The sequence below is a fragment of the Episyrphus balteatus genome, chromosome 3 (genome assembly GCF_945859705.1).
Source record: "Episyrphus balteatus chromosome 3, idEpiBalt1.1, whole genome shotgun sequence".
Lineage (NCBI taxonomy): Eukaryota > Metazoa > Arthropoda > Insecta > Diptera > Syrphidae > Episyrphus > Episyrphus balteatus.
In genome coordinates, this window is record NC_079136.1 from 46773551 (window position 1) to 46801437 (window position 27887).

At 29.4% G+C, this 27887-nt stretch overlaps 2 protein-coding genes across 2 annotated transcripts; one reads left to right on the top strand and one right to left on the bottom strand.

Annotated features, from left to right (window-relative positions):
- Window positions 1–3514: 3514 nt before the first annotated feature.
- LOC129915301 (facilitated trehalose transporter Tret1-like) lies at window positions 3515–9069 on the bottom strand. The gene is made up of 5 exons (XM_055994788.1): window positions 8747–9069; window positions 8522–8680; window positions 4656–4798; window positions 4490–4598; window positions 3515–4422 (listed from the first exon to the last, which is right to left on the bottom strand). The coding sequence occupies exons 1-5, from the start codon at window positions 8790–8792 to the stop codon at window positions 3515–3517; spliced, it is 1365 nt and encodes a 454-aa protein (XP_055850763.1). The 5' UTR covers window positions 8793–9069.
- An 8422-nt stretch (window positions 9070–17491) lies between these two features.
- LOC129914978 (facilitated trehalose transporter Tret1-like) lies at window positions 17492–27805 on the top strand. Its single transcript, XM_055994431.1, has 5 exons — window positions 17492–17515; window positions 26003–26183; window positions 26487–26629; window positions 26690–26798; window positions 26856–27805. Exons 1-5 carry the CDS (start codon window positions 17492–17494, stop codon window positions 27803–27805), a joined length of 1407 nt encoding a protein of 468 aa, XP_055850406.1.
- The last annotated feature ends 82 nt before the right edge of the window (window positions 27806–27887 follow it).

Here is a 27887-nt window from a genome sequence, read left to right on the forward strand (position 1 = left end):
CTACATTAAAAAATTCAAATAACTTTTTTCTTAAAGTATGGAATTTATTTTTCTTTTATTCATGTTAAAGCACATTCAATTTTATTAAATATAGCTTAATAAGTTTTAAAAATAATAAATTTTAAATGCCCCCCCTGGTGGTTAATGCATGTGAGGCGCCTTAAAAAAAAGTTGTTTTTTGAAGATTTGAGATTCGAAGATTTCATTCAACTTTGTTGGTTTTGCTTTGCGGCCTTCCTGTTAACAATAAGCTCAAAAGAAAAAGTCGGATGCAGTAAAGGCAAAAGATTTTGGGTTCCGACGGAATGGTAAGATCCAGCATATGAGTTTATCGGAAAATTTTCGTAGCAATTCTGCGAAAATACTATCCATTATTATCTACTATGTATTTTTGTTAAATCTAATACCCACTCTGTTAAATACAAAAAAAAAGTTTTAAATCCATTAAGTAGAAAAAAAGTTATTAAAGTTGTTTTTGGTAGCGGCTTTCGTCAGCCACCCTGTATATCTACTATGACGAAGTAATAAAATGTAGATTAGATTGATTAGAGATTGAAAGATAACAAACCAAGGGGATATACCAGCTTTTTTTAAATTTGGGAGTTTGTTTTGTTTTTGATAGCTTTGGCTTTGATAGTCTGCTTGTGGAACTTTTTAAATTCGGTGGTTAAATAGAGCGTACACACGCAACATCGAATATAACAATATCTACTAAATGAAAGGGCCACTCCATTTACATTATGTCTTATCTTCAAAAAAGTCGATTAATATATCTTGAAAGGACTATCTAGGTATATTTCTATTAAGTTTCACTTGCAAGAGCAAATCTACAGCACCATGTAAACGTCTTCGACAATTCTGCAACATCACACTTATCACAGAGAAAAATATACCACATAAAATAGAACAAAAACAATAACATTTCTCTATGGTTTTCATCCAAGAAGGAAACCTTGTTAAAACAATCGGGTTTTCCTTACCTTACCACCTGAACCAACCTGCTATGAAAATAATGATCGCGATTTTTGTTCTAGTGCGAAGTTGATAGAAAAAATTAGTTTTTCACTCAAATTTTAATAGGATTTTCTCTATAAAAATAATTAAAAATCCTTATAGAAAAACCTTATTAATCGTTGCTTTTAATAAGATTTCCTTATAAAACATATGGGCAGTAAAACAATATTCCAATCTGTTAGTTTTTAGGTGGTCATATTTCTCTCTGTGTATATCGATTTCAAAGCAGCATATCAGGAAGTCTTGATGACGATATGGTTACACTGGTTAACAAGGGTTCTGTTGCCGAAACATAAATATACTTTCCTGAAGGTTTTCGGTGTGAGGAAAATTTAAGGTTATAGTCTTGAAATAGAACAAAATTGTTTATTAAAACTTTTAAGCATTATACAAAAAAAAAGATATGCCAATTGGACTGATCATATGTTACGTTTATGATAGCAGTGAGCGCCTAAAGCAGAGACATTATGTTTTTAAAGGGTGTATCGATCTAAGAAAAAAAAATAAAAATAAACTTGGTTCCAAACTACATAGCTCCAAATCGCAGCGTACCGAACTTTTTCCGCAAAAAGAGGTTGTCTGTAAAGCCAGTTTACGGACGATGATTTTACTTGATAACGTCATCAGAAAACAGGTTTTGTGCTTTTGTTTAAAATGAGTCAATTGAAGCGTTTACTTATTTCAAACAATCATAATTTACAAGAAAAAGCAAAAAAAAATACCTTTTTTTATTTTCTCATTATATTAATTTTTTTATTTTAAAAGCTTACAAAAAAAATTATGCAATTTAAAAGCCAAGTATTTCTTCTTAAGAAATTTTTAAATTTTTTTGCGGAAAAAGTATAAAAATAATTTATTGAAAACAATCATTTTCATCAAAAAAACATGAATTTTTATCTTCTCACGTCATTTATTCCATTTTTTTTTCCTAACAACCTATAAAAAATTTTAAACCAAAGCTTATTGTCTTAGCTCAAAATATATATAATGATCAGGTCTATGAGACCTCTACAAAAAGAGCTAGAATTTTTTGAACTCGATCAAATTTCATTAAAAAAAGCAAAGAAAACATTTATTTTTATGTTCTCAGGCTATGGAATCAATTTTTTTGTTTGACAACCTATAAAAAATATACACAATGTGAAAGCTTATTATTTCACCTTTCATATGACTTATCAATCTTATTTCAAAGATGCCTACAAGAGAAGTTAGAATTTTTTAAAGTCAACCATGTCGAATTTCCAGACTGAGATTACGGTACTTCCCACACTGGTGGCTGTTCGGAGGGCAACAGATCTCCACTGGTGTTTTGAGGTTTTTCGCAAGTTTCTTAATTTAACATTGTGTATATAGTTAGTTTTAGTTAGTGTACCGTTATGTGTGATATGCCAAATGAAAGGTAATTGTATCAGGATGCTCATAAAAGTTTAATAAAATTTCTATCTGCTCTTGGTCAAAAGTTATAACCTGTTGAATTCTACAATTTTATTTTACCGTTATCTCAAAATTGTTTTTACGAAAATGATTGAAACTTCGCATACATTTAGTCGTATTCATGGTCTATCATTACTCCGTATAATATATTCCTGTATCTATTAAAGAAAAAAAGATAAAAATAAAAAACGATGAAAATCGGTTAAAAAGGGTCAAAAATGTGTTTTATTAAAATTTGTTTCTTCCGTTATTCAGTCAAAACTCACTAAACGATTCCAAGTTTTTGCAAATGTATGCATAAGGCCAAAACCTACATGCCCTATAAGTTCAATAAAAAAATCAAAAATTACCCAAAAATACCCCTAAAAAACAAGGTGTTTTTCAAAAATTCATATTTTGCAAACAAATTCAAATTAGGCGCCTAATTTTTTTTTCCCTCATCTTTCACATGGCATCTTTAGAATTGTCAAAAAAAATTTCCTTTACCCAAAATCATCATTTTGTCATAGCCCCAACACGTGTACAACGTTCAAACAAAACGTTATAGCTTAGTTTAAAAATTTTTTAGAATTTTTTCTTAAATGCAGTTATTCTTAAATTAATTTCATCTATCTACAGCAAAAAAAGTCAATTCTCTACAACTTCGCGTTTAGATTTTAGCCCAAATTACCCCTGTTTACCCTATTAAATGACGGAATTTTTAAAAATCCTTCATTTGGATTAAGCTTTAGGAGTTTATCTTCCAAATAAGCTATAGAAGATTTTTGTATCTCTAATATTTTATTTTTAATTGAATTTTTTTGCCGCACTGCGAAAGTGCGAGAGTGTAACGTTAGAAAATGGCGTCACTTTTTTGTGGTGGCTGCCATGGTTCATCAATTTATAAGACGTTATCACTTCAAAAATCGGCTCTGATTATTCAATATCAATAATTTTGTATACTTTTTTTGTTCATGTTTTTTTTTTTTTAAGTTTTTCTGGTTGAAACTATAAAGCTGTAATATACAGTGTACACATTATGTAAAAACAAACTTATAAATTATATACAAATAAATTTATTATATCACTAATGTCCTTGTAATTTTTCTTGAATTTTCTGCAAACTCAATCCTTTCGTTTCAGTTACAACAAACAATATGAAAAAGAATGCCAAAATACACAATCCTCCGAATAACCAAAATGCATAATATGAACCTAAGGCATTAAGTTCTGGATACCATCGAGTTACAACAAAAGTCACCAACCAATTTACTGTCGTCGAAATCGATGAAACTGATGATTTAATATTTGATGGAAGAATTTCTCCCATTACCACCCAAGGAACAGGACCAAATCCGACAGAATAAAGTGCATTGAAAAATATCAATGCAGGTATTGGAATCCATAGAATTGCAGATGCATCACCAAAAGCTTGAATATAGAAGAATGTTCCAAGTGCTGATAAGGCCAAACACATCCCGAGAGCGGAGATCATAAGAATCAGCTTACGACCGGCACGTTCAACGATAAATGGTGTCACAAGATTGGCTACAAGTTGAACGAGTCCAATTATGATAGTAGCTATGGCAGGATCCAAAGTTGACTTGGCGCTGGTAAAAATCGATTGACTGTTGAATGTAACTGCACTGGTACCACTCAGCTGTTGGAAAGTTAGAAGACCACAAACTATTATGAAGGCTTTTCTGTATCCACGATTGGTGAATATATCTTTGACAGTTCCTGTATTACACATATCAGCGTCAACTCCTATTTGAATTTGATCCATTTCTTCTTCCACTGTTTTGGCGTTTTGTCCCCGAAGGAATTGCAGTGATTTGATACCTTCACGTTTGAGTCCCTTCATGGCGTAGAAATATGGTGTTTCTGGCATGCAGGAAAAAGTTACAAAAAACAAAATGGGAATTGCTAAGCAACACCACTGCAAAGTCATGTAGGCTACAAATGGACCGATACTGTAGACATAGAGAATTCCTACTAAAATAAATAAAAACAAAACATGTTATCCTGAGAATGATATCAGTTTTAACAATAAAATACTTACAGACCATAAAAACTGTCAGCAGAGAACCAGCTGGACCCCGAGTCTTACTTGTTGCTATTTCACCAATATACGTTGGCATAGTTGTACAGACAAGTCCTACTCCTACACCCTGAAAAAATGTATGCTTAATTAAGTGATAAACTATGACTTATTGATCAAAGCTTACCTGAAGAATTCTTGCAGCATAAATGAACCAAATGTTATTGGCAATTAGGAGAAAAGCAAATGCAGCTGTAAAAAATAATGCACTCGAAAGCAAACTCCATTTTCTTCCAATTCTAGCAGATAATGGTCCAGCAATAGGGCAACCTAAAAAATATTGTTATAGTTTTCATTATGATATTTGGTAAATTATTTTGATAAAGATAATTAATGGACAGTAAAATAAATATAGAAATCTGAGAAACTTTGGTTTGATTGAAATTACAAATATTTTACTAAAAAATAACAGTTACTGTGACGTCAAAATGCCCTGAAAGCTTTAAATAATTGTAATTGACGTAAAATTTGCCATTATTTCTAGCAAGTTCACAAATAAAGGTAACAATAACGAGGAATTATAACGAAACCACTTTGGCCTTGAGTTACTTCTGACGTAGATGGGCAATTCCAATTTGAAAAGTTAGATTGATGATATACAAAATTATTTCGACACAAAACTTGGTGATGATTTTTTGTAGTAATTTGTTTTAAAATACGTAGTGTTATTTAATTAAAATATTAGATACAAAACTGAAATAAGCCAAATGAAAGTACCTCTTATAAATTAAAATTTGAAGAAAAACTGAATAAACTATGTGTTTTTTTTTAGGTACATAAAACTATGTTTAAAAGTGTCGAAATACTTAGTAATTTAATTGACAATATACAGTCTTTTTTATTTGCGATATATGGTACGTACAATAGTAGGGCTAGTTTAGGATTCGAAAAAAAAAAAAAATCGATAACAATCAACATGGTATTACGATGATAAAGATTACCAAAAAAGTGGGTTCCGCTATTCTATCCGTCTTTTTTGAAAACGGCTAAGTTAAATATTTCGAAATTTCGTTTTTAAATGTTACTTAGTTATTTCTTCAAAATAGCATAGGTAACCTGTTTTTTTTTTTTTTGAAAAATGTTGGAACATTTCTGTATAGTAAAACATTTTTTACTTGCTCTATAGGGCAAGTATTGGTTTCGTGTAGAAAAAAAAATCGAGGTTTTAATCAAAACCAACATTACGATGATGGAGAAGATCAAAAAAGTGATTTTCGTCATGCCGTCCGTCGGTCTGTGCGTCTGTGCGTCCATCTGTACATCGAGCTAGGGCCTAAACGGATGGAAGGATTTGCTTGAAACTTGGTACAGATGCTTTTTACGTAATTCCCTAGACCCGTTTTTTTTTTATTTTTTTAATATCTCCATTTTAACGCATGCCTCCCATATAACGTTTTCGAGGTATTGCAAATTTCTCGAAAACGGCTCTAACGATTTTGATCAAATTTGGTGTGCGGAGAACGGAAATATGGCGTTGCCGTTTTTCAAAAATTGACATATTTTTTAAGTTCATCTATTTCATCAAAGCATTAGTTATTTTATTTAAAATTTACAGAGATCATTAAGTATAAAATGTTAAAAAAAAAAAATATTTTTAAAAACATTAAAAAAAAAAAAAAATTTTTAATTTAATTTTCAAACTTTTGATTTTTTTTTTTTTGATTTTTTTTTTCTACAAAATCTTAATTTCCAATAGATATTTAAGATAAAGATACTGTGAACTACAAGAGCAAGTACGTGCGACCCAGTCGTGCAATTTATTTTAAACGGCTCTAACGATTTTGAATTTTTTTTAAATTCCTTTTCAAATAGAAATCAGATGGCATACCACGTTTTGTGAAAATCATTAAACATGGTGTTTCATCAATTTATAAAAGCAGATTTTATATATTTTTTTATATAATCAAAAATATGCTTAAATAAAATCAAATTATAATTTTTCCAAATTTTAACTGATGAAAAGCTCTAAGGTAAGAGCTACTTTTATCATAAGAACAACCCCAGTCGTGCAATTTATTTAATTTTGTATTTATAACTTTGAGGTTAATGGTAGTTTTTTAATAATCTTTGATAGTAGGTAATTAGGAACAATACAAATCAAATCAAAGAACTTTTCGCATTCAAAAAATATTACGTACGATTTTTCGATTTTAAGTCATACTTTAAGAAAATTCCTCCTAGTGTCTAAGCCGGTTGCCTTAGAACCTCTTTCCCATATAAAACCAGACATATTAAATTGTTTAAACACATTTTTAAACATAGCTATAATGAATTATTTACCAGCTTCCAACGATTTCTGATTTTAATACGCATAAAAAACTAAAATTAAAAAGAAACATATGTACAAATAGGAGCTGCTTCTGGGGAATTCTAAATATTGGAACGTCTTGAAAATTTAGAAAATATTGTAAATGCCAATTTTTATACCTATTTTAAATCTGAGCAAAATAAATTAATTTTTCAAGCATTGGCAAATTTTGTTTATTTTTTTTTTCCGACACTTTAAAATTGGGCTTAATTACATTTTTACGCGTGCGCACGATGAGTGGTCCATTTTCCTGGTTATAGGGATTCGATTTGAATTCATTGGCAACAACGCACTTTTACACAAACTCATCTGTTTGACATTTATCTGATCATCATATAAAAAAATTGTATGAACAGATTTCGCACACAGTTAGGTACAAAAACTGATTTCATTTTCCATTTACCACCAATAAGCCTCACTTTTGAAATTTGTTTTCTCAATTTTGAACCAAAAATTTAAAACACATAACCGATCTATTTTTCATAAATTAGGGATGACTTGGGGTGGAATAAAAGTTCATAAAAAAATAATGAAGCTAATAATTTCAGGTTGGATTTTAGAAGCGAAGTTAAAATCATAAGAATCCGCAAAAGAGCCACCAGAACAGTATCTTTCTGAGGGCTGTTAACAATTAAAGTAAATGGATAAGCCAACGTCACTATGAAAAAAGCTTGCAAAATAGGGCTTTTTTCCACAATTTTGGTTAGACTTTTCATTAAAAAGTTATTTTACGGAGCCGTTTTACAATGTTTTGACTTCACCAATTTTTTTCATAAAATTAAATTTTCGATTTTTAGGCCGAGTGTGAACTGGATTAAATATTTAGCCTAGTATGTATTTTTAAAAAACTATTGAGGTAAAAACATAAATTTTCAGGTATCAAAAATTTATCCAACTCTGGGAACACGTTCAATTTTTATCTTCAGCGTATACATTTTTGGGAGAAGGTTTTTGGTGTAACCAAAGATATTTTTGTATGTTCAACGCGCAAATGAATTTCAAAAATGTGTCCTTTGTTAAGTATTAAGTCCAATTTGCCTTAAGTTAAAATAAGGTTTTCGAATTATTTTTGTTCAACTTCAAAACCAAATTAAAAGTAAAAATAACTAGGAAATTCGTTTTAATGGATATCAATTTTTGAGAGAAACTGAAATTATTTCACACAAATCAAGCAAATTGTCATAGTTTCTTGCTTTAAAGTATTTTTTTTTTAAACAAAAATGGGAAAAAAAAGAAAAAGCTGTTATAGAGGTGCGAATACGAATTGTGTAAAACTTCAGTCGATTTCGACATTTTTTAAATACATCTAGTGTTAAGCTATGTTGACTTTTTATCGAATCTTTATTTTTTGCATACAATAAGTGGTTTCCTATCAAATTTTAAGACTCACCCTATAACATTGTATTGCAGTTAGCTTCTTGCGCGAACTTCCTAAATTGCTTAAATCATTTACTTATAAGATTTGCTTTGGTGGAACTCAATTAAAAGTCTTAATGGCTAACTGGTAAAACCTCACAGTTTGATAATAGCACGGCCAGAGTCTTAAAAATTATTTCCATCCAGCAAATTTGATAATGGTTTTGCAAAAAAAAACTATAGATTGTAGTTAAACGTTTATTCGTTTGTTGTTATGAGATTATGCAATCCGAAGGTCACACTTAAGTATTTAATTAGAATATACTTACCAATCAATGCTCCAATAGCAATAAACGAGCTTATCCATCCTTCTTCAACTTGACCAATGCTTTTAGATAATGGACTATCTGCAGTATGATCTCGAAGTTTTGGAATGATTGGTGACGTCCATCCTATACATGTTCCAAGTGAAAAATATGCTAAATTTGCTTCATACAAAATAATAAACAGTTACAAACTATCACTTGATTTGTTAATAATTACATTTTTGTTACCAATAACACTAACTAAAAAAACACGATACTCTTTAACTGGGTCCATTTTGTTAACTAAAACAGATCTTAAAAATTCTTCTAATTAAAACACTTTTTGTTCATGAACAAAACAAATGTTATTATTATTATTATTATTGGAAAACATTCCTACAATTTGCCATTAAATTTACTTTAAAATTAACACACTTTATTGAATAACGTCAACAAAATAATTCTAAATTAAGCGATGTTGATTCAAGACGGTGCGTTGTTTCTTTGATATGAATTTACTTTTGCAAAGCATTTATCGAAATAACATTGAATTTTTACTATCTCTTTACTTACAATTTTTAAATCGCTTTATGATTTATTACAATAATTATGATAGTTTAAAGTTTTTTTTTTGTTTTAAATTTCTTTGAAAAACTTATCTTTGATTTTTTTCGAACGCACCTTTTTTTGATTGTTATGATCAAGAGATATTTTTTTGTAAATAAATCATATAAAACGCGTTAAGTGGGTTGATTTTGATTTTGAGTTGGGGAATTATTGAACTTTGCCAAATGATAAAGTTAAGTTGAATGAAAGCCTTTATATTGTATCTTTGCAAAATTTAAGTTAATTAAAATGAATGCAGCCTTTTCTTGCACGAGTTCTTAACCACAGAATTTAATTAACGGTATCGGAGATCTGAGAGATTGTTCTGTTTAATGGATAGAATCAGGTCTGTACACTAGGGAGGGGAGCTTTTTGCTCTTAATTCCTAATATAATTTAAATAAAGTTTTCAAAAAGCTTTTTTAAAATTGTGCCTCTTACTAAAAATCCAAAAAGTCAAGACATCCGTTTATAAAAAATCCAATTATTTCTTAAATCATAAAGATAACTTATATAAACTACCCTACCCTTTTTTCCAAATTGTTGCTCCGCACGTGTTTTGATAACTTGACAAATTCAGCTAACAATCAATAAATCAAGTTCGGAATTGTATTATCATTGTTAAAATTCTACGTCACCTTTGTTTTTATGGGAGAACAATATAAAGTAGAGAGAAACTGGTTGCTTGTTTTTGAATAAATAGCTTTTATTTATACAAGTGGGGTAGCTTGTATTGTATAATCTATATGTGATCACTGTAATTGTACTTTAATTAAACGTAATTTTAAATTCCAATCAAAAATATGACATTTTTCAACAAGCCAAAGACTTGAGAATTTAAAGAAGTTATGGTTAATATGATTATAATGGGCACGTTCAAAGAGCTAACATAAAGCTATCGGATAGCTTTTTGTTGTTGTAAAAAATTTAGCAAGGAAACGAACCATTTTCTGTCAAAAAATAATCTGAAGGTATCCCAGAATTTCTGGTATACCTCAGGTATCCGAGTGATCAGCTGGTTTTTTTTTTATTTTGATTACTTTTCGGGCGATTAATCAGCTTTAAAATAAAAAAAAATGCAAGAAATAAAGTCAAAGCAATTGTGCAAGTACATACTATTCAACAATAAAAAAATGTAATTTGCTCAAAAGAAAAAGTTTCCTCTTCCCAATATTTACATATTTTTTTAGTAGCTGCTTGGGCAAGCTATCTGGATACCTCTTTGTTCAAAAAGATATTCCAGATACGGGTATCCCAGATAGCCTATCCGATAGGTGTTTGAACGTGCCCAATATTTATGTCATGTTGTTATCCTTTTAATAAGAAGGGGTTTTAAATTACAGTCTGTTAGAAGTTTTTTTTTTTCAGCAGCATTCAAAAGCAATTTCATGTCTGGAATTCATTACAGTTCAACACAAATATATGAAACTTTGAATGATATTCTTTTTTTTTTTTAACTGAGTTTCTTTTGTATAGCTTTGAAAAATAACTGGGAGCATATTTATTAGGGTGCTTCTTAAAAATCAATTTTCGAAATTTTAATGGGACACCCTTTCATTTTGTTCTTCCTGCCTTAAATATAAATTGGGTAAAATTTGGGCCAGTTTACACACGTTCTAGGGGTCGCTACCACAATTCAAAGTTTTGAAAAATACACCAAATTTTGTTTTTTTTTTTCCCAAAATTTTAAAATTTGTTATCAGAATTTAGTACTTTATATTAAATCTTTAGCTGTTTTGAAAGAAATTTTGATAAAAAATACAGCGGAATAAAATTTTTTGAATATTTTTGAATATTTTTGAATTCGACATTTTTGTTTGTGTTATTCTGTAGAATAGCTAACTAAGTGATCTCTTAATTGAAAAATTCAATGTTTTTATCTGATTGTTTTTGAGCCTAATATCTTTATTCGTCAGACAGTTAACTGACTGTTTATTAAAAGATTGAAAAATCGGGTCTTAAGCGTAGATAGCTACTTTGTATTGTACTTAACAAAAAAGTTTTTGTTGAAATCGATCTTTTTTTTTTTTACTTAAATCTTTAGTGAATGGTAGCGACCCCTAAATTTTAATATTAAAATCGGAAAAAAATACCATATACTATGCTTATATGGTAGAACATAATGCAGGGGTGTCCCATTAAAAAATCGAAAAAAAGATTTTTTCGACCATATAAGAAGCACCCTAATATTTATAGTCTTATTTTATTTAATTTGGATTAGTCGAAGTGTCGTTGGTACCAAGTAGTCTTTAAAAAGGAAGGTTACTGAACAAAATATTAACTTTGAAAATTAACATTAAAAAATCCGGTTAGTTTTTCACAGCTGAAATTCTGACTTTACTTAATTTTTCAATTTTTAAAATTTTTGAGTGTATTAAAGATCATTTTTTTCTGTTGAAATTGCTTAACTGATATATAAACGACCTAGAAAAAATATTAAAACAATGTTTTGTACCAGTTTTGTGTTATAAAATTTCAATTGATGAAAATGACAAAAAAATCCGGAATGTTTTTAGCAGCACTGTAGGTACTATAGGGCAAGTTTAGGATTCGTAAAAAAAATCGAACTCGAGATAACAATTTTACATGACATTACGATGATGGAGAATGCCAAAAAAGTGGGTCCGGCAATTCTGTCTGTCTGTCTGTCTGTCTGTCTGTCTGTCTGTCTGTCTGTCTGTCTGTCTGTCTGTCTGTCTGTCTGTCTGTCTGTCTGTCTGTCTGTCTGTCTGTCTGTCTGTCTGTCTGTCTGTCTGTCTGTCTGTCTGTCTGTCTGTCTGTCTGTCTGTCTGTCTGTCTGTCTGTCTGTCTGTCTGTCTGTCTGTCTGTCTGTCTGTCTGTCTGTCTGTCTGTCTGTCTGTCTGTCTGTCTGTCTGTCTGTGTGTCTGTCTCTATCTGGAGCTGCAGCCTAAACGAGTGAAGTGATTTTCTTCAAACTTGGTGGTTAGCAGTTTTTGGTGATTCCCTAGAGGGGAAATTGAAATTTTTTTTATGACCAAAACTAACGGTACCTGCCATATAACGGAAATAGAAAAGTTAATTTTTTTCAAAAACGGCTCTAACGATTTTGATTAAAATTTTTGTGTGTAGTACTACACATAATAGCCAACTTTTTAATTAAAAAAAATATTTTTTGTACCGTTATTAACGGTACCTGTCATAGAACGGTTTTTTTCGTTTCTGAATATCTCGTACAACATTAACCCGATTTAAATGAAAATTTTTATAAAAAAGTGTGTAAGTAAAGATAATATTAAAATTTTAGAAAATTTTCAAAAAACGCATTTTTGGTTTTTTTAAAAATATTTCAAAATTTTTTTTTTTAAAATCAATTTTTTGAAAACGAATCAATGAAAAATTTTGAAATTTAGTTTTTATGTGTAAATTAATTATTTCTTCAAAATGGCTTACCAACTTTTTTTTTGAAAAATGTTAAAAAATTTGTATATATAAAAAATTATTTTTTTAAAAAACGGCTCCTATAATTTTCGAAAATTTTTTTCTAAAAATACCTTTTTATACAAGAAATAAAATGGCATATTTGTTTTTTTTTTTAAGATAATTTAAAACGGAGTTTAATTAATTATAAAAACAGATTTAATTTTTGTATACTACTTATGAAATTTCTTCAAAATATCAAATTTTAAATTTCTTGAATGAAAAGCTTTAACATTATAGTTACTTTAAGCATAAGAGCAAGTACGTGCGACCCCAGTCGTGCAATTTATTTTATTGTCATTTTATGTTTCTTTAATAGTGTTCGAAATTGATTATTTACAATTTTATATGAGTAAGGTCTAAAAATCACAAACACAGATTGTTGTAAGTTCAACCAATACAAAATTAAATGAACAACTTGATAGCACGTACATTAGGGTGGACCAAAAAAATATTTTTCATTATTTTGATTTGCTCTACCGCCCGAATAGCACAGATGGGTTTTAATTTAGCAGATGTAACTCCAGTTAAACAATCTAATTGTTTTCCATTAATTTCAGAAACATATTCTTATACAATATTGTAACCCGAACAGCCGCATTTCCCCTCTTGATTTGCAACAAATTTGTGGCAATTCTGTTTTATAAAGGTTAAATTTTGTTATTTCTTGGTCTTATTTGTGTTTTCTGAACTAAAAACTGTTTCATGAAAGTTAACCTAATAAGTGTGCAACTAAGAATGAAGTCGAACATCAGCTTTACTTATGTTGTAGAAATGTTAAAGAAAGTAGTGACTTTTATTATTTTTGTTAGGATTTGTTATAATTAAATGAAATGTTTGTTTTCGAAAACATCTAAAAAGTTTCCCAAAAGTTATTATTCTAATTCGCATAAAATGTTTATGTCTTATGATGTTATAAAAAAGATAAAAGTCTAAAGTACTAAATCAATATAATACGTATAATAATTATGATTGAAAATGAAAGTTTTAGTCGTTAATGAACGGAAATTGTAATGCAATTACTATTTTTATCATAAAGATTAATGTTTTGCTTCTATAAAATTCACGCGCCACATAAATTATTGAAATTAGAGAAATAAATTGAAAATTAACAAATAATAATTTTTTGTATTTAGGTATAAAAGTTGGAAAAACACTGGGTAATGTTAGAAAATGGAATAAACATCCCTTTCCACTGAAATTTAATATGAAACAGCAACAAGAATATGAAAAATCATTTTAAAATTCATCACGTTAAATCATTTCGAATTTTGATGGAAGTCAAAATGGCGCTTGTTGCAAGAAACCAAACTAAAACAAGAGAATTTCAAATTAAAACTTTCATGTTATTAAACATATAACTTGAACAAAATAGAAACTTAATTTTATAAAACAATCCCTTTCAACCATTTAACAATTTTGGTGCAACAGAGAAATATGATAGTTTATAATAAAATGTACACTCTGTTACTGAAACATAACTTTTAGTACTAAGAAATCCTAGCAGCAACGAAACAGATTCAGACGGAAAAATAAAATAAACATGAAACTATCATTTATTTTTAATATACTTTGTCAGGCTTGCCATGGGTATTTTCTGTTTACATTTTTCTTATTTTTCACTTTAAGTGTGTTTATATTTTAAGTCACATTAAACCTCCAAATGCTAATTGCCATTTTTTTTAAAGCCATAAATATGAAATTAATAAAACAAAATGGCTACAATCCCTTTTGAATAAAAAAACCCCTGACTTCTAGTCTAGGCATCTATTGAAATATGGAACGAATTGTGAACAAAATTATAAAATTAGATATTTTATATGTGAAAATTAAATTTTTTATTATGTTGGTACCTATTTGTAATAATATTAAAATATTTTTGTTTGTCCATCCAGAAATCTAAGATTTTTGTTTTGTGGCCTGTAAATTTGTTTTATTGTCTAAGGCAACTCTGGCATATAATAACATTTCATATTGCTTCCATGGATTTACAACTCAGTAGGTACTACAAAAAGCATCATCTGTCAAAATGAAATTAGCAAAAACTAATATTTGGAGCTTCAGAAACATAGCTATAATATCATTTGGAACTCGTTGTTGTTTCAACGTCAATACATGAAAAAATGTTGTAATTCTAGTTCTATATTTGTTAAACCAAACTTTCAAAAACTTAAGTGTAATAAAAACTCTTGAACGAAAAACAAAACAGTTGAGCTACAGTCAGATAAAAAATCATATTAACTATTAAGTTACATTGATGTCTGGATGTTACATCTGAATCATTTCTTGGTTTGGCATATGTTTAATGAAACTATTGGTAAACAAAAACAAAATAAATACATTTAAACATGAAATTATATACACTACATAATATGTTATAACAACGATTAAGTTCTTAATTCTATGACCGTTTATTTGTTGTATCTATGTTGGTTGTTTTGTTTCATGAAACTGTGGGACAGTAACCAAAATAAAAGAAAAACACCACTTTAAAAGGTATATGCATGAATACTAGGGTGGTTCAATTTTAGTTTTGTTTTTAATATTTTCGATATCAACCATTGATAGAATGTTATAAAAAATGTTTATTTAACTGAGTGTGAAGCATCAAAAAAATAAGTTACATTGAACTTTTAATTATTGGTTCTAGCAAATGCCCTAACTAATTATAGAAATGGAAACCTAAACAATTGATGATTTTTATTGATAACGCATTTGTTCAGATTTTTGCTATATAAAGAACTAAAAGTCAAATACATATAACCTTTTTTTTGATATTTCACACTCAGTGACAAATTTGTATAAATGACCGATATAAAAAAAATAAAGTAAAATCGACCCACCCTAACGTACAATAAGGAAGTTCAAGTATATTTGTCTAAAAAAGACATCGAATTAAATGTAGATTGTGTATAGTCATAAAGCTTAGTAAAAAAAATATGCTTTCTTAAAATTTGTATTATATTTGTATTGTAGGTACACAAAATGATTTAATTTGTCTTTTACCAACTACTTGAACCATTCCAATGTTATATAAATATTTTGTTCTATCCTTCAATATTGCAAATACTATAGTAGTTTGTGTGATGTTGTTTAATCGTATTTAATGTATTTCAAATTATTCGCAACTAAACATTTTAATTGAGTTACTCACTTGTTATAAGAGTATGCTGCATAAAGGTTTTAGCAATATTTTAGTGGGAAGAAACCAAAATCGAAATTGATTAAGAGTAAATATAACATTTTACCAACTTTTAACTTTGAGACTGTTATCGCGATAACTTGTTTTCTCGACACAAAATAATGCTACCCTATTTTTTTCAGAATTTTTCGATGATGTTTAGGGGTTGCGCGCACCCCTTTATTAAAAAAAATAAGCTCTTTTAGTTTTTAATTTTTTATGGAAAAGCTGTTTGACTAAAAAGTATTGAGTATCAATTGATCTACTTACTTCAATTTTTCTTTTTTCAAAAAAAATATTTTTGACTGATTCCCAGGCGTTAGAAGTCAAAAAACTATGTTTTACTGTTTTTTATAACGGTTAAAATTATTTTTATCGTATTCCTCATCAAATTTACTATAAAAACCGTGCTTTTATATTGCTCAATTCTTCTTAGATTGATAAAAGAAAAATAATTTTTAAAAAAGATCGTACCAAAACAAGTGAAGGAAAAATGGGGGAGGGTACTATATCTTGGGCGCCGAGATTTGATAACAGTATTTTGTAGAGGAGTTATATACGATCATTTTTCATTATGGGCTCCGTTAGGCGGGAATGGCAATTTTCTAAAAAATGACTTTAAATAATAGAAAAAATATTAAAATATAATGGCAACACTTACAGTTATGAATGATACCTTTTTCAAAAGCTAGAACTGTACACTTTAATCCAATTTTTGAAGGAAAGTTATTTTAATCAATTGTTTTTGAAATAGTCGATTAAAAAGGAAAAAAATTGGGAAAAAAAGTTTAAAAAACACATTAAATAATGTTTTTGTCAAGATTTTGTCAAGGATTACAATACAAAAAATGGCTGATAAAATAAAGTTTTAAATTGATTCTTTATCAAATACTGAAGTCCATATGTTTTAATGCTTTCTAGTTTTTGAGAAAATTGAAAAATAAAAAAAATTCTTTTTATTTTTTTGTATCGAGAAAACAAGTTATCGGTAGAGTAAATCAAAATAATGAAAAAATTATTTTTTTTTGGTCCACCCTAACGTACATATTTGCTCTCATGGTAAAAATCGTTAAGAATATTAAAGTTTTTTTTTCAAAAAATGCATAAAAGAATATTTTTAATTTAATTTGATAAGAAATTTAATAAGAACTTAAAACAAACAATAAAACAATTGTTTTTAAAATTATAAAAACAGCCTTTTAAGTGGTATTGACCTTCAAACATATTACACTAATTCAAAAAAAAAAAAAACGGTACAGAAAATTATTTAATGATTTTTAAGAGATGAATTTGTTTTACTGTCTATCTTTATTTATTTTATGGAAATGATATCATGAACTGAGGGGTTCTTACCTCCTTTTTTGACTCACTGTATAATAAAATTCATAAAGAAAGTCTTTAAATTAAAGATCTTTTTTTATAAGACCAAGTACATGCAACTAAGTCGTGCATTTTATATTTTTCTCTGAGCAATAATTTCCTTATTTAGTTTTTACCAAATTTGTATGTATTAAAACATTAAAAATTCAAGAAACTTGAACTATTACATCAAGTTTGTGAGGCACAGTCGTACATTTTATTTATTTCGTATCAGCATATTCTGTGATCAACACTGGATAGTAATTTAAAAATAATTTAAGCTTTTATTTTCATAATTAATTATGTCCAATTAATGCTATAAAAAGTATATGGCTTCAGTCCACTTTAGATTGACGCACGCGAAAGTGAAAAATATTTGGCTTCAAAAATATTGCATTTTAAATAGATGCAATGAACTGCGCTTACACATATCAGGTATGTAGATGAGTTGCATGCTCGAAGGACTCATGCCGGGCGGCGAAAAGTCTAAAAAGATTCTTCCCAGCTTCAGAAACCTAAATTACATTTGTATATTACTAGACTTTGTATTTATCTATACTACATATTCTGGAGAAGCCCTGATTTTTCAATATTCAGAAGAATAAATGTCAATTTAAAAAAAAATGTATTCGTAGGGGGTTATCTGGCTATTGAAAAATTGGCTCTAAGAAAATTAACAATATGTTAATGAAACCACTTAAAATTTGAGCTTTGATTTTGCTGCGTAAAATTACTCGTCTTCTCATGGTTCACGTTATACAAACATGATAAAATTGTTTACCTACTTGCGTTATAAGAAATTACTTAAAGAAAGCTATAAATTGAATTCGCGATATTGATCATAAACGTACCCATAATAATGATTATATTGAGAATTAGAAAAAAAAAGAACAAAAAAAAACAAAAATAAAGTCTATTATGTCTGCCTATTTGTCTAAGGAGGAAGGAGCTAGACTAATAAATGCGTTTACTTGTTTCATACTTGGCACCTATGGAATTGTTTTTTTTTTTTTTTGGCAATCATGCAAATAAATCGAGATAGATGGAACTAAAAGTAAGTACTTATCTGCGTATAGTAAACGATATATTAACCCATGATAAACAAATTTGTTATGGCTTTGATGAAAGTCTGCCCATTTCTTGATTATGATTATTAAGTATCAGAATTTTTGATTGCAAAATTAAAGTTAGTTTGTGGTCAGTACGAGTAATAAGACACAAGTGTTTTTAAAAATGTGTAAAAATCCTCAGTTGAAATTCATTGAAATTTAAAAATTTGAAAATTAAAAATTTATCAATATTAAATAAAGTGAAATGCAGTTCAAATATTTTCTATAGAAAGTCGATGTACGGCTTTTATAGTCATATACAATTGTGAAACTAAAAAAAAAAAAAACGTTATCTTAACTTACCATAGTTGTAGCGACGAATATTTAGAGTCCACTTTGTACTGCGTGTAAGGTAAATTTTGCTTTACTATCAAAAAGAAAAGAATTTAAAAACTAAAACACCTGTGATTAAGTGATAAGCTAGTTTTTGCTAATTTTAAATTTTTTTTAATTTCTTATGTCGTAACATTAGTCCAGTAATTTTAGGTTTTATCTGCGGAAAAATTCCTACTGGGCTGAATTTTGGTATACAGCTTAATGACGGCTTTGTTATGAAGATGTGAAAAATCGACATTGATATCGTGTCCGCGTTAAGAGTTATAGAGGTCAAAAGGTCACAAAAACTGGTTTTTCACGATTTTCAGCAAAACGGTAAGTCTTATCAAAAAATTTTCAATGCAAGAATGGTAGACCAGATTATTATATATAAAAAGTGTCATGACACTTTTTTTCCTAAGACCCACCGTTTCTTAGGTATAACGATTCAAAAAGTTGAAGTTTAGTTGTAATCGTCATAATCCTATTCCTGAAAAAAAAAACTCCTAACTGAAAAGTTCCTGAAATTTCATTATTTTTTTAGCTTGAATTTCGTTCCTCAACTGTTAAGAATATGGGGAAACCAAAAAAAAATGGAAATTTTCGCCATTTTTCCGATTGGGGCCCTTTTCCCGAAACCATTTCCCTGGGAATTTTTGTTTAGAATATGTCTGAAAGTATACAGGGTGTGCAATAGAGAATGGACAACCCTAAAACGGCTGATAGCTACACTTATGATTGTTCTAAAAACAGATAGAAAAAAGTTCTATCGCAACCAGTTCATAAAATATGGACTTTTTTTCGTTCAGTGTATTTTAAATTTTATCATCTTATGTTTTCGTTCTCCTTATACCAGAATATTTTTAAGAAAGTTGGCCACCTAGGTTTCTATAGATTTATTTTATACCACAGGTGTTTAAAATTTTTCATAAAATACTTTTTTTACATTTTGCATCAAAAAACAGATTTCAAAATTTTTTTTACACAAATGTGCAATAGCTATGAAATTTTTAAAGTGTTTATGTACTCATCCAATTATTGTAGAAAATTATAGAAAAAAGAAATAAATAAAATTCATTCATTCGTGGTTGTAGTGAACGAAAACATAAGATGATAAAATTTAAAATACACTGAACGAAAAAAAGTCCATATTTTATGAACTGGTTGCGATAGAACTTTTTTCTATCTGTTTTTAGAACAATCATAAGTGTAGCTATAAGCCGTTTTAGGGTTGTCCATTCTCTATTGCACACCCTGTATACTTTCAGACATATTCTAAACAAAAATTCCCAGGGAAATGGTTTCGGGAAAAGGACCCCAATCGGAAAAATGGCGAAAATTTCCATTTTTTTTTTGGTTTCCCCATATTCTTAACAGTTGAGGAACGAAATTCAAGCTAAAAAAATAATGAAATTTCAGGAACTTTTCAGTTAGGAGATTTTTTTTTCAGGAATAGGATTATGACGATTACAACTAAACTTCAACTTTTTGAATCGTTATACCTAAGAAACGGTGGGTCTTAGGAAAAAAAGTGTCATGACACTTTTTATATATAAAAATCTGGTCTACAATTCTTGCATTGAAAATTTTTTGATAAGACTTACCGTTTTGCTGAAAATCGTGAAAAACCAGTTTTTGTGACCTTTTGACCCATATAACTCTTAACGCGGACACGATATCAATGTCGATTTTTCACATCTTCATAACAAAGCCGTCATTAAGCTGTATACCAAAATTCAGCCCAGTAGGAATTTTTCCGCAGATTGGGCTTAAAAATGACTAAAATGACTGGGCTACATATCTTGTATCTTAATTGAACTTGTTAAATCTGTTTCTTGCGGTATCCAATGGAATGGATAGTTTTTTTGTTCTCCAAAGTGGCCAAAGTTATGTGCACCTGTTAACAAGTCTTTGTTCTTCTTTAAAAAAAAAAGAGGATATATTGCGTTTGTTTCTAGTTTAATATATTTTTAACTTTTTGTTTGCACTACTCTAAAAAAAAACTCGAATTAACTACCAAGCAAATAGTGTTTAATTTTTTTTTTCAACATCCTTTTCGCAATAAACTTAGAAAACTATTCTAAAGAAAATTTATTGAATTGCAGTTTTATTTTCAATTTGGGTTTAATATTAAAACCTTCAACAACGAAGCGAATTTGTTGAATTATTGTTATATTTCTTCCGTCTTTTTTTTGCATGTGAAAAAATACAGCTTAAATGAGATCGTCTAGCAAACAGTTCATTTCGGATGTCAACTCGAATAGTTACGATTTTCGTTATACCAACTAGAAAATTTCGACATAATTTTCTTCTTCACTCCTCTTCGGACTCCGGAGATCAGTACTTTTGAGGATATGTATACAAATTAAAAAAACAAAAATTTTAAATTTAAATTTAAACTCATAAATAATTAGTTACGGCTTTTGTTTAAAAATTAAAAATTCAGAAGTTATCGAAAATAATTTTATGCTCAGTTTATAGATTTTAATATTACCTACAAAAACGTAAATGATACTTTTTGTCATTTTAGCCATCCAAGAAAAAAAAAAAGTTGAAGGTTTTTTTTTAACGATGGCTCAATTGAAAGATAATAATGCCTGGTTACCGGATTATTATCTACAAAAAGTTAGTCAAATATCATAGGTACCTTTAACTTTTTTTTTATCGAGAAAGGGACTAAAATTCACATTTTTTTTTTTGCAAAAAAAAATTTTTTTATATAGGTATGGTCATAATTTTGAAAAAAAGATATAAAAAATGTTAATGCAGAAAGTGTTTTGTTTTTTTGCTTAGAAGAAGTAGCATACATTATAGTTTCATAAAAAGTTATTTTCTCAGTTCTCTGACTTTTTTTTGGTGATTATAGGCAGTGCAGGTTACTTACATGCAACATGAGAACAACACATTAGTTTTGCTATTTATTATTTTGGAAAATAATTTTTTGCTATTCATATTTCTTAGTTGTGATGTTTTTGACCCGATAATACCGAAAAAACATTTTTTAATATTGATTTTCATAGTTTGGGCTCGAAAGGGTTAAACGACAGATTTGAATTGAATTTTAGAATTCCATGACAATTTTTTCGATGCTATTTACCGATCACCTAAAGAAAGACTATTGCTTTAAATTTGGTATTCAAATGGTATCTAAAGCTTGCTTTAAGGTAACCTAAAGGTAACAATTTTGTATAACTAACCTATAGCGTTGCGGCTAGAGCTGCCAGACGTCCCGATTTCGGCGGGACAATCCCGACATTTGGACCCTTTCCCGATATCTGTCCCGATTTACAAACTGTCCCGATTGTGTCCCGACATTCCCATTTCGTTCAAAAACTTTGGGAAAAAAATAAAAGTGAGTGCTATATAAATGAAGGTGCAGGGAAATAATTCCACGGGAATCTGCTCCACATGGGAATTTATTCCACCTTATGTGGGAATCTGTTCCACTTTTTGAAGTGGAATAAATTCCCGCCCCGAGTGAGAATTTATTACACTTTTAATTGGGAAATAACTTCACCTTCAATTTTGTCATTTTGGAGAATGATTTTACTTTATGTTTGTATTGTATGTGCCATCTGGAAAAAAGCTGCGTTTTTGCGGAAATGGATAGTACCTTCAGTTTATAAACCATTTTCATGGCATACAAAATAGTAGAGTCCTTCCAATTCGATCTGGGAAAATATAATATATTTCTATTGTAAGTTTCAGAAACATAGCTATGTCTTGGTATATATTAACTACTTACATGCTCTTCATACAAAAACTGATCAAAAACTTAAAAAAACAGCAGTGTCGCTAATAAGTAGGTTGTCTAAAGTCGACTTTGATTTTTTATGTTTCAAATCAAAGTAAGACATAGCAGAACAATAATTTACGGAAAAGAGGAAGAAGCAGTCCCAATCTTTGACCTTCCTTTGATATTCGTATCACAATTCACTTTACTTATTTAATTCTTTTGAATTTGTTTTTACCTTCAAAAAACACTAAAAAGTGCCGATACGATAATCATCCGCAAATGACTTCGTACTCGGTGAAAATTGACCCCAGCGCGTGCGGTATCTGGGGGGGGGGGGGGGGAAGAGGCGTGGGGATTTTTTTAAAAGATTTCTTTCAAGTCTCATAGTTTTTAGTTCGCGTGATTTGAAGAAATATCTTACAAACAAAGCGGACAAATAATGATAACTTAATGATCAAAAACATATCAACCCCTCTTGTAATAATTGGTTAAAAGCGAAGCGGAAAAAAATTTGTTGACATGAGAATCTACTCAAATTTCACAACCGAAACGCGAAGCGGAAAAAAATTTTGACCACGGGAGAATCAATTGTGAGGTGTGAAAATAAAAATTCGCGCGAATTTTTATTTTCACACCTCAAAATTGATTCTCCCGTGGTCAAAATTTTTTTCCGCTTCGCGTTTCGGTTGTGAAATTTGAGGAGATTCTCAGGTCAACAAATTTTTTTCCGTTTCGCTTCTAATGTTGGCCTTATTTTACTTGGAGTTATTTCATAGCATCATTGTCCATATAATTGCTTATATCCACAAGATGTAGTTACATAATTAAGAATTCCGTCCAAGCAACTTCAATTGAAGGAAAAACTCTTTAATCGTTTGTTTTGAAAAAGAATACAACGTCGTTTTATAAAAATAAAATATTTTGGTAAAACTAAACCTTCTATTTCCATATACATAAAAATATTGCTTAATATGAATTCAAATGGTTCTTAAAATATTCAGAAATCAATCTATTTTCTACAGTTTTGGTGGGTAATAATTCCACAAAAAAATTGGTGTAGTAAATTCCCTTCCACGGTGAGAATTTATTCCACTTCAAAAAGTGTAATAGATTCCCACTTGAAGTGGAATAAATTCCCATGTGGAGCAGATTCCCGTGGAATTATTTCCCTGCACCATAAATGAATATGTCCTTATACATAATGTACTTACTAGGAACATTTGCAGCATGTTAAGTGTTGCTTTTTCTTTTTTTTTTTTAAATATTTCTATTCACACTTTTTTACTTGCTCTATAGGGCAAGTATTGGTTTCGTGTCGAAAAAAAAAATTGAGGTTTTAATCAAAACCAACATTACGATGATGGAGAATTCCGAAAAAGTGGGTCTCGCAATTCCGTCCGTGCGTCTGTACGTCTGTGCGTCTGTGCGTCTGTGCGGTTCTGCGTCCATCTGTACACATTTCCACAGCCTAAACGGGTGGATGGATTTTCTTCAAATTTGGTACAGATGATTTTTATGGAATTCTGAAAGTTGGTTTTTTTTTGTTTTTTTATATCTCGTTTAGAACGTATACCTCCCATACAAAAAAATACGATATTACGAATTTCTCGAAAACGGCTCTAACGATTTTGATTAAACTTTGTATACGTAATATTTAAAGCAGTGGCAATAAAACTGCATTTTTATTTTTTCTCAAAAAAGTCAAATAACAAAAAAAAATGTTTTTCATTTAACATAATTTTGCCCTAAATGGCGGCTCTTTCCCAATATCAATTTTTTTTTTTAATTTAGATCCAGCTTTTAAAATCTACAAGTAGACTAACATAAAAGTGCTTTGAGCTGCAAGAGCAAGTACGTGCGACCCCAGTCGTGCATTTTATTTATTATAAACACGTATAAAGTAAAATTATTGGTCCAATATTTTTACTTGCTGTATAGGGCAAGTATTGGTTTCGTGTAGAAAAAAAAATCGAGGTTTTAATCAAAACCAACATTACGATGATGGAGAAGATCAAAAAAGTGGTTTTCGTCATGCCGTCCGTCGGTCGGCCTGTGCGTCTGTGCGTCCATCTGTACATCGAGCTAGGGCCTAAACGGATGGATGGATTTGCTTGAAACTTGGTACAGATGATTTTTACGTAATTCCCTAGACTCATTTTTTTTTATTTTTTTAATATCCCCATTTTAACGCATACCTCCCATATAACGTTTTCGAGGTATTGCAAATTTCTCGAAAACGGCTCTAACGATTTCGATCAAATTTGGTGTGCGGAATACTCTTATTGATTCTAACAAAACTGCGTTTTTAGTTTTTCTCAAAAAATGAGAAGAACGGAAATATGGCGTTGCCGTTTTTCAAAAATTGACATATTTTTTAAGTTCATATATTTCATCAAAGCATTAGTTATTTTATTTGAAATTTACAGAGATCATTAAGTATAAAATGTTAAAAAAAATATTTTTAAAAACATTTTTGAAAAAAAAATTTAATTTAATTTAATTTTTAAACTTTTGATTTTTTTTTTTATTTTTTTTCTACAAAATCTTAAATTTCCAATAGATATTTAAGATAAAGATACTGTGAACTACAAGAGCAAGTACGTGCGACCTAGTCGTGCATTTTATTTTGACTATCTGTTGTGTGTTAAAATGTTAAGCATAAAAAGCTTTTAGCTTCAATTTATTAACTCTCAAATAAAATAAACTGGCAAATCGTATAAAATTTATTAAAAGATACATCAATTGACATTTTTTTTTATGATTTTTTATGGATAAGGCTAAATGTAGTCACTATCCATTACGTTTAAAAACGCCATTAAAAATTTAAAATTTGTCAGATCGCATACGAATTTTAAAACTTCCCATTTTATATGGTGATTTTGAATTTAATGGAGTGTGAATAAATTGGGACTAAGTCCCAGTTTGTTCACACTCGATTATCCTTTAATCAAGGATTTTTCTATGGAATAATCCTTGATTAAAAGATAATCGACTGTGAACAAACTGGCCCTAAGTTTAGTTTTGAAAAAATAAAATTTTTAACAATTCATATTTTTGCGTGAAATCCACAAAAATGTAGGAAATAAGTCAAGGAAAATTTTGCAATCACACACGTGATTCTTTTTATTTGTTTTTAATAATTTTCGATTTCATGTATTTTTTTGGTGTCCCGATTTGTCCCGACTTTAAAGACCTCTTGTCCCGACATTAATAAAATTTTATCTGGCAGCCCTAGTTGCGGCTGAAAATTGAATGAAATTGAAATAATTACGTTCCAAGCTTCATTTCAAGCAAAACTTTATTTCAGATTGATTCATACATAGATCAGTTTTTGTGTGATAACCGGCTGTATCACACATGTTTCGCAATAGAATATAACGAGTTTTTCATTTAACTATTTTCACTGATTTATTTTTTAACTTTGTTCTAGGCATTTTTAGTATTTTATGTTAATTTAGTGAATTAAGCAAGAATATATAGATAAAATTATTATTCATTCATAAATAAGATAATTATGCAAAATAAGCATAATCATATCTTTATGTTATTAGTTTCGTCTGCAAGACCTTATTTTATTTTTTGATATATATTAATTATTTTTTTTTTACTTTAGTTTCATCATAAAAATCGATCTTGGATTTACATATTTGCATTTAACTTCTTGACAGTCTTAGAAAATGGATAATGTTAAAAAATATCGTATTATTTTAATCGTAATATGTGGTGAGTATTTTTACTTAATGTTGTTTAAAAGCGAAATAGAGATTGTATTTTATATTGGCAGCTAATATATGCAGTTTTTCTGTGGGAACCTATATCGGATGGAGTTCACCTACTTTGCCAATATTAAGAAATGCCACTGAGGAAAATCCTTTGCCAGAAGGTATTACTTTGGCTGAGGAAGGCTGGATACTTTCGTTAGCGGCTATAGGCGCTTTGTGTAGTAAGTATATCTTTATTACCTATTTGTAATATTAGTTGTTGGCCTATAAATCAATATTTGGTAGATTTAACAATTTCACTTACCAAATTCGTCTTTAACATTTTTCAAGTTATCTCATCTAATGAGCCATTAAAACTTATCATTGTGGCTATCACAAAAACTTCTGTATAGAAAATATTGTACAGAAAAAAAAGAAGAATTTGTTCCATAAACAATTTAGAAAAAATACTCATTAATAATTACAAAGTTGTAAAGTTCTTAAACTTTTTTTTTAACTTTAATTAAACTTTTCTGTCCTAAAAGCGTCTATCATTGCCGGACCTATTGCTGCAATAATTGGACGAAAACGGTCCTTACTTCTGAGCTCAACAATTCTGGCAGCTGCATACGTATCAATGTTGGTAGCACGATCAGTTTTATGTATGTATTTAGGACGTTTCCTTCAGGTAATTGCAATTTCTAAGGTTTAAAACGAACCAAATTTACATGTATCAATCTTTTTTTAGGGTGCTGGAGGTGGATTTCTGATAACCGTTTTGCCTATGTATGTTGGTGAAATTGCTACTGATGATGTTCGAGGATCTATCGGTTCTTTAATGTCACTTTTCATGACTGGTAAGTTAGATCTTACAAAGTCTTTGCAAAACTAATATTCTTCTTTATCATTGATAGGTGGTCTTCTATATGTTTACTGTATTGGTCCATACGTGAGTTATTGGGCACTTCAATGGTTTTGCCTTGCTGTTCCAGTGGTGTTCTTTTTGATATTCTCTTTTATGCCGGAAAGTCCATATTTCTATGCAATCAAAGGAAAACAACTCGAAGGAATAAAAGCGTTACAATTTTTGCGTGGACAGAGTTTGAAAACGGTTGAAGAAGAAATGATTAAAATTCAAGCTTCAGTAGACAATTCTATGGCCAACAGAGGATCGCTCGTGGATATATTTAGCAATAAAATCTATAGAAAGTCACTGCTCATTTGTTGTGGACTTTTAGTATTCCAACAGCTGAGTGGAACCACAGCAATAGGTTTCAATAGTCAAACGATATTTAGCTCTGCTAATTCGACAATAGATCCAGCCATTGCAACAATTATCATTGGAGTTGTTCAACTATTTTCGAATCTCCTTACTCCTTTTATTGTAGACCGAAGTGGTCGTAAAATGATTTTATACATCACATCTGCTGGTATGTGTCTGTCTTTGTGGGTTCTGGGAACATACTTTTATCTTCAATACTTGGGAAAAGAAACTGGACTCAATTGGATTCCAGTGCCAGCTTTGATGATCTTTAATTTTTTGTATGGTTTTGGATATGGTCCAATTCCATATGTTGTAGCTTCTGAAATGTTTCCAACAAATATCAAACCGAAAGCAATGACAATTGCTTCTTGTGTTAGTTCATTGACTAAATTTTTAATTGCGAAATTTTATCCTCAAGTCAATGCTCTCGGACCGTATTATGCATTTTGGGGTTTCGGAGGATGCTGTCTTTTGGCGTTATTCTTTGTTTGCTTTTTTACAATTGAAACTAAACGTATAAGTTTGGAGGATATTCAGGAGAGACTGTACAGAAGAAGAACTTCCTTACAAGCTTTAAAAAAGAATAAAGAAGTTATATAAATTAATATGAAAAGGATTGTTTGTTACATTAATAAATTTAAGAAAAATGTAAATATTCATAATAAAAGTCTGTGATCATTTT

Bases quoted from the DNA above. Each gene is read 5' to 3' on its own strand.
- LOC129915301 (XM_055994788.1), bottom strand. From the start codon at position 8,792: ATGGACCCAGTTAAAGAGTATCGTGTTTTTTTAGTTAGTGTTATTG. The intron at 8,681-8,746 runs GTAACAAAAATG...TTTTGTATGAAG, and splicing joins TTTTTTAGTTAGTGTTATTG to CAAATTTAGCATATTTTTCA. The intron at 4,599-4,655 runs GTAAGCTTTGAT...ACATTTTTTCAG, and splicing joins ATGCTGCAAGAATTCTTCAG to GGTGTAGGAGTAGGACTTGT.
- LOC129914978 (XM_055994431.1), top strand. From the start codon at position 17,492: ATGAACTGCGCTTACACATATCAG. The intron at 17,516-26,002 runs GTATGTAGATGA...AAAGCGAAATAG, and splicing joins ACTGCGCTTACACATATCAG to AGATTGTATTTTATATTGGC. The intron at 26,630-26,689 runs GTAATTGCAATT...ATCTTTTTTTAG, and splicing joins ATTTAGGACGTTTCCTTCAG to GGTGCTGGAGGTGGATTTCT.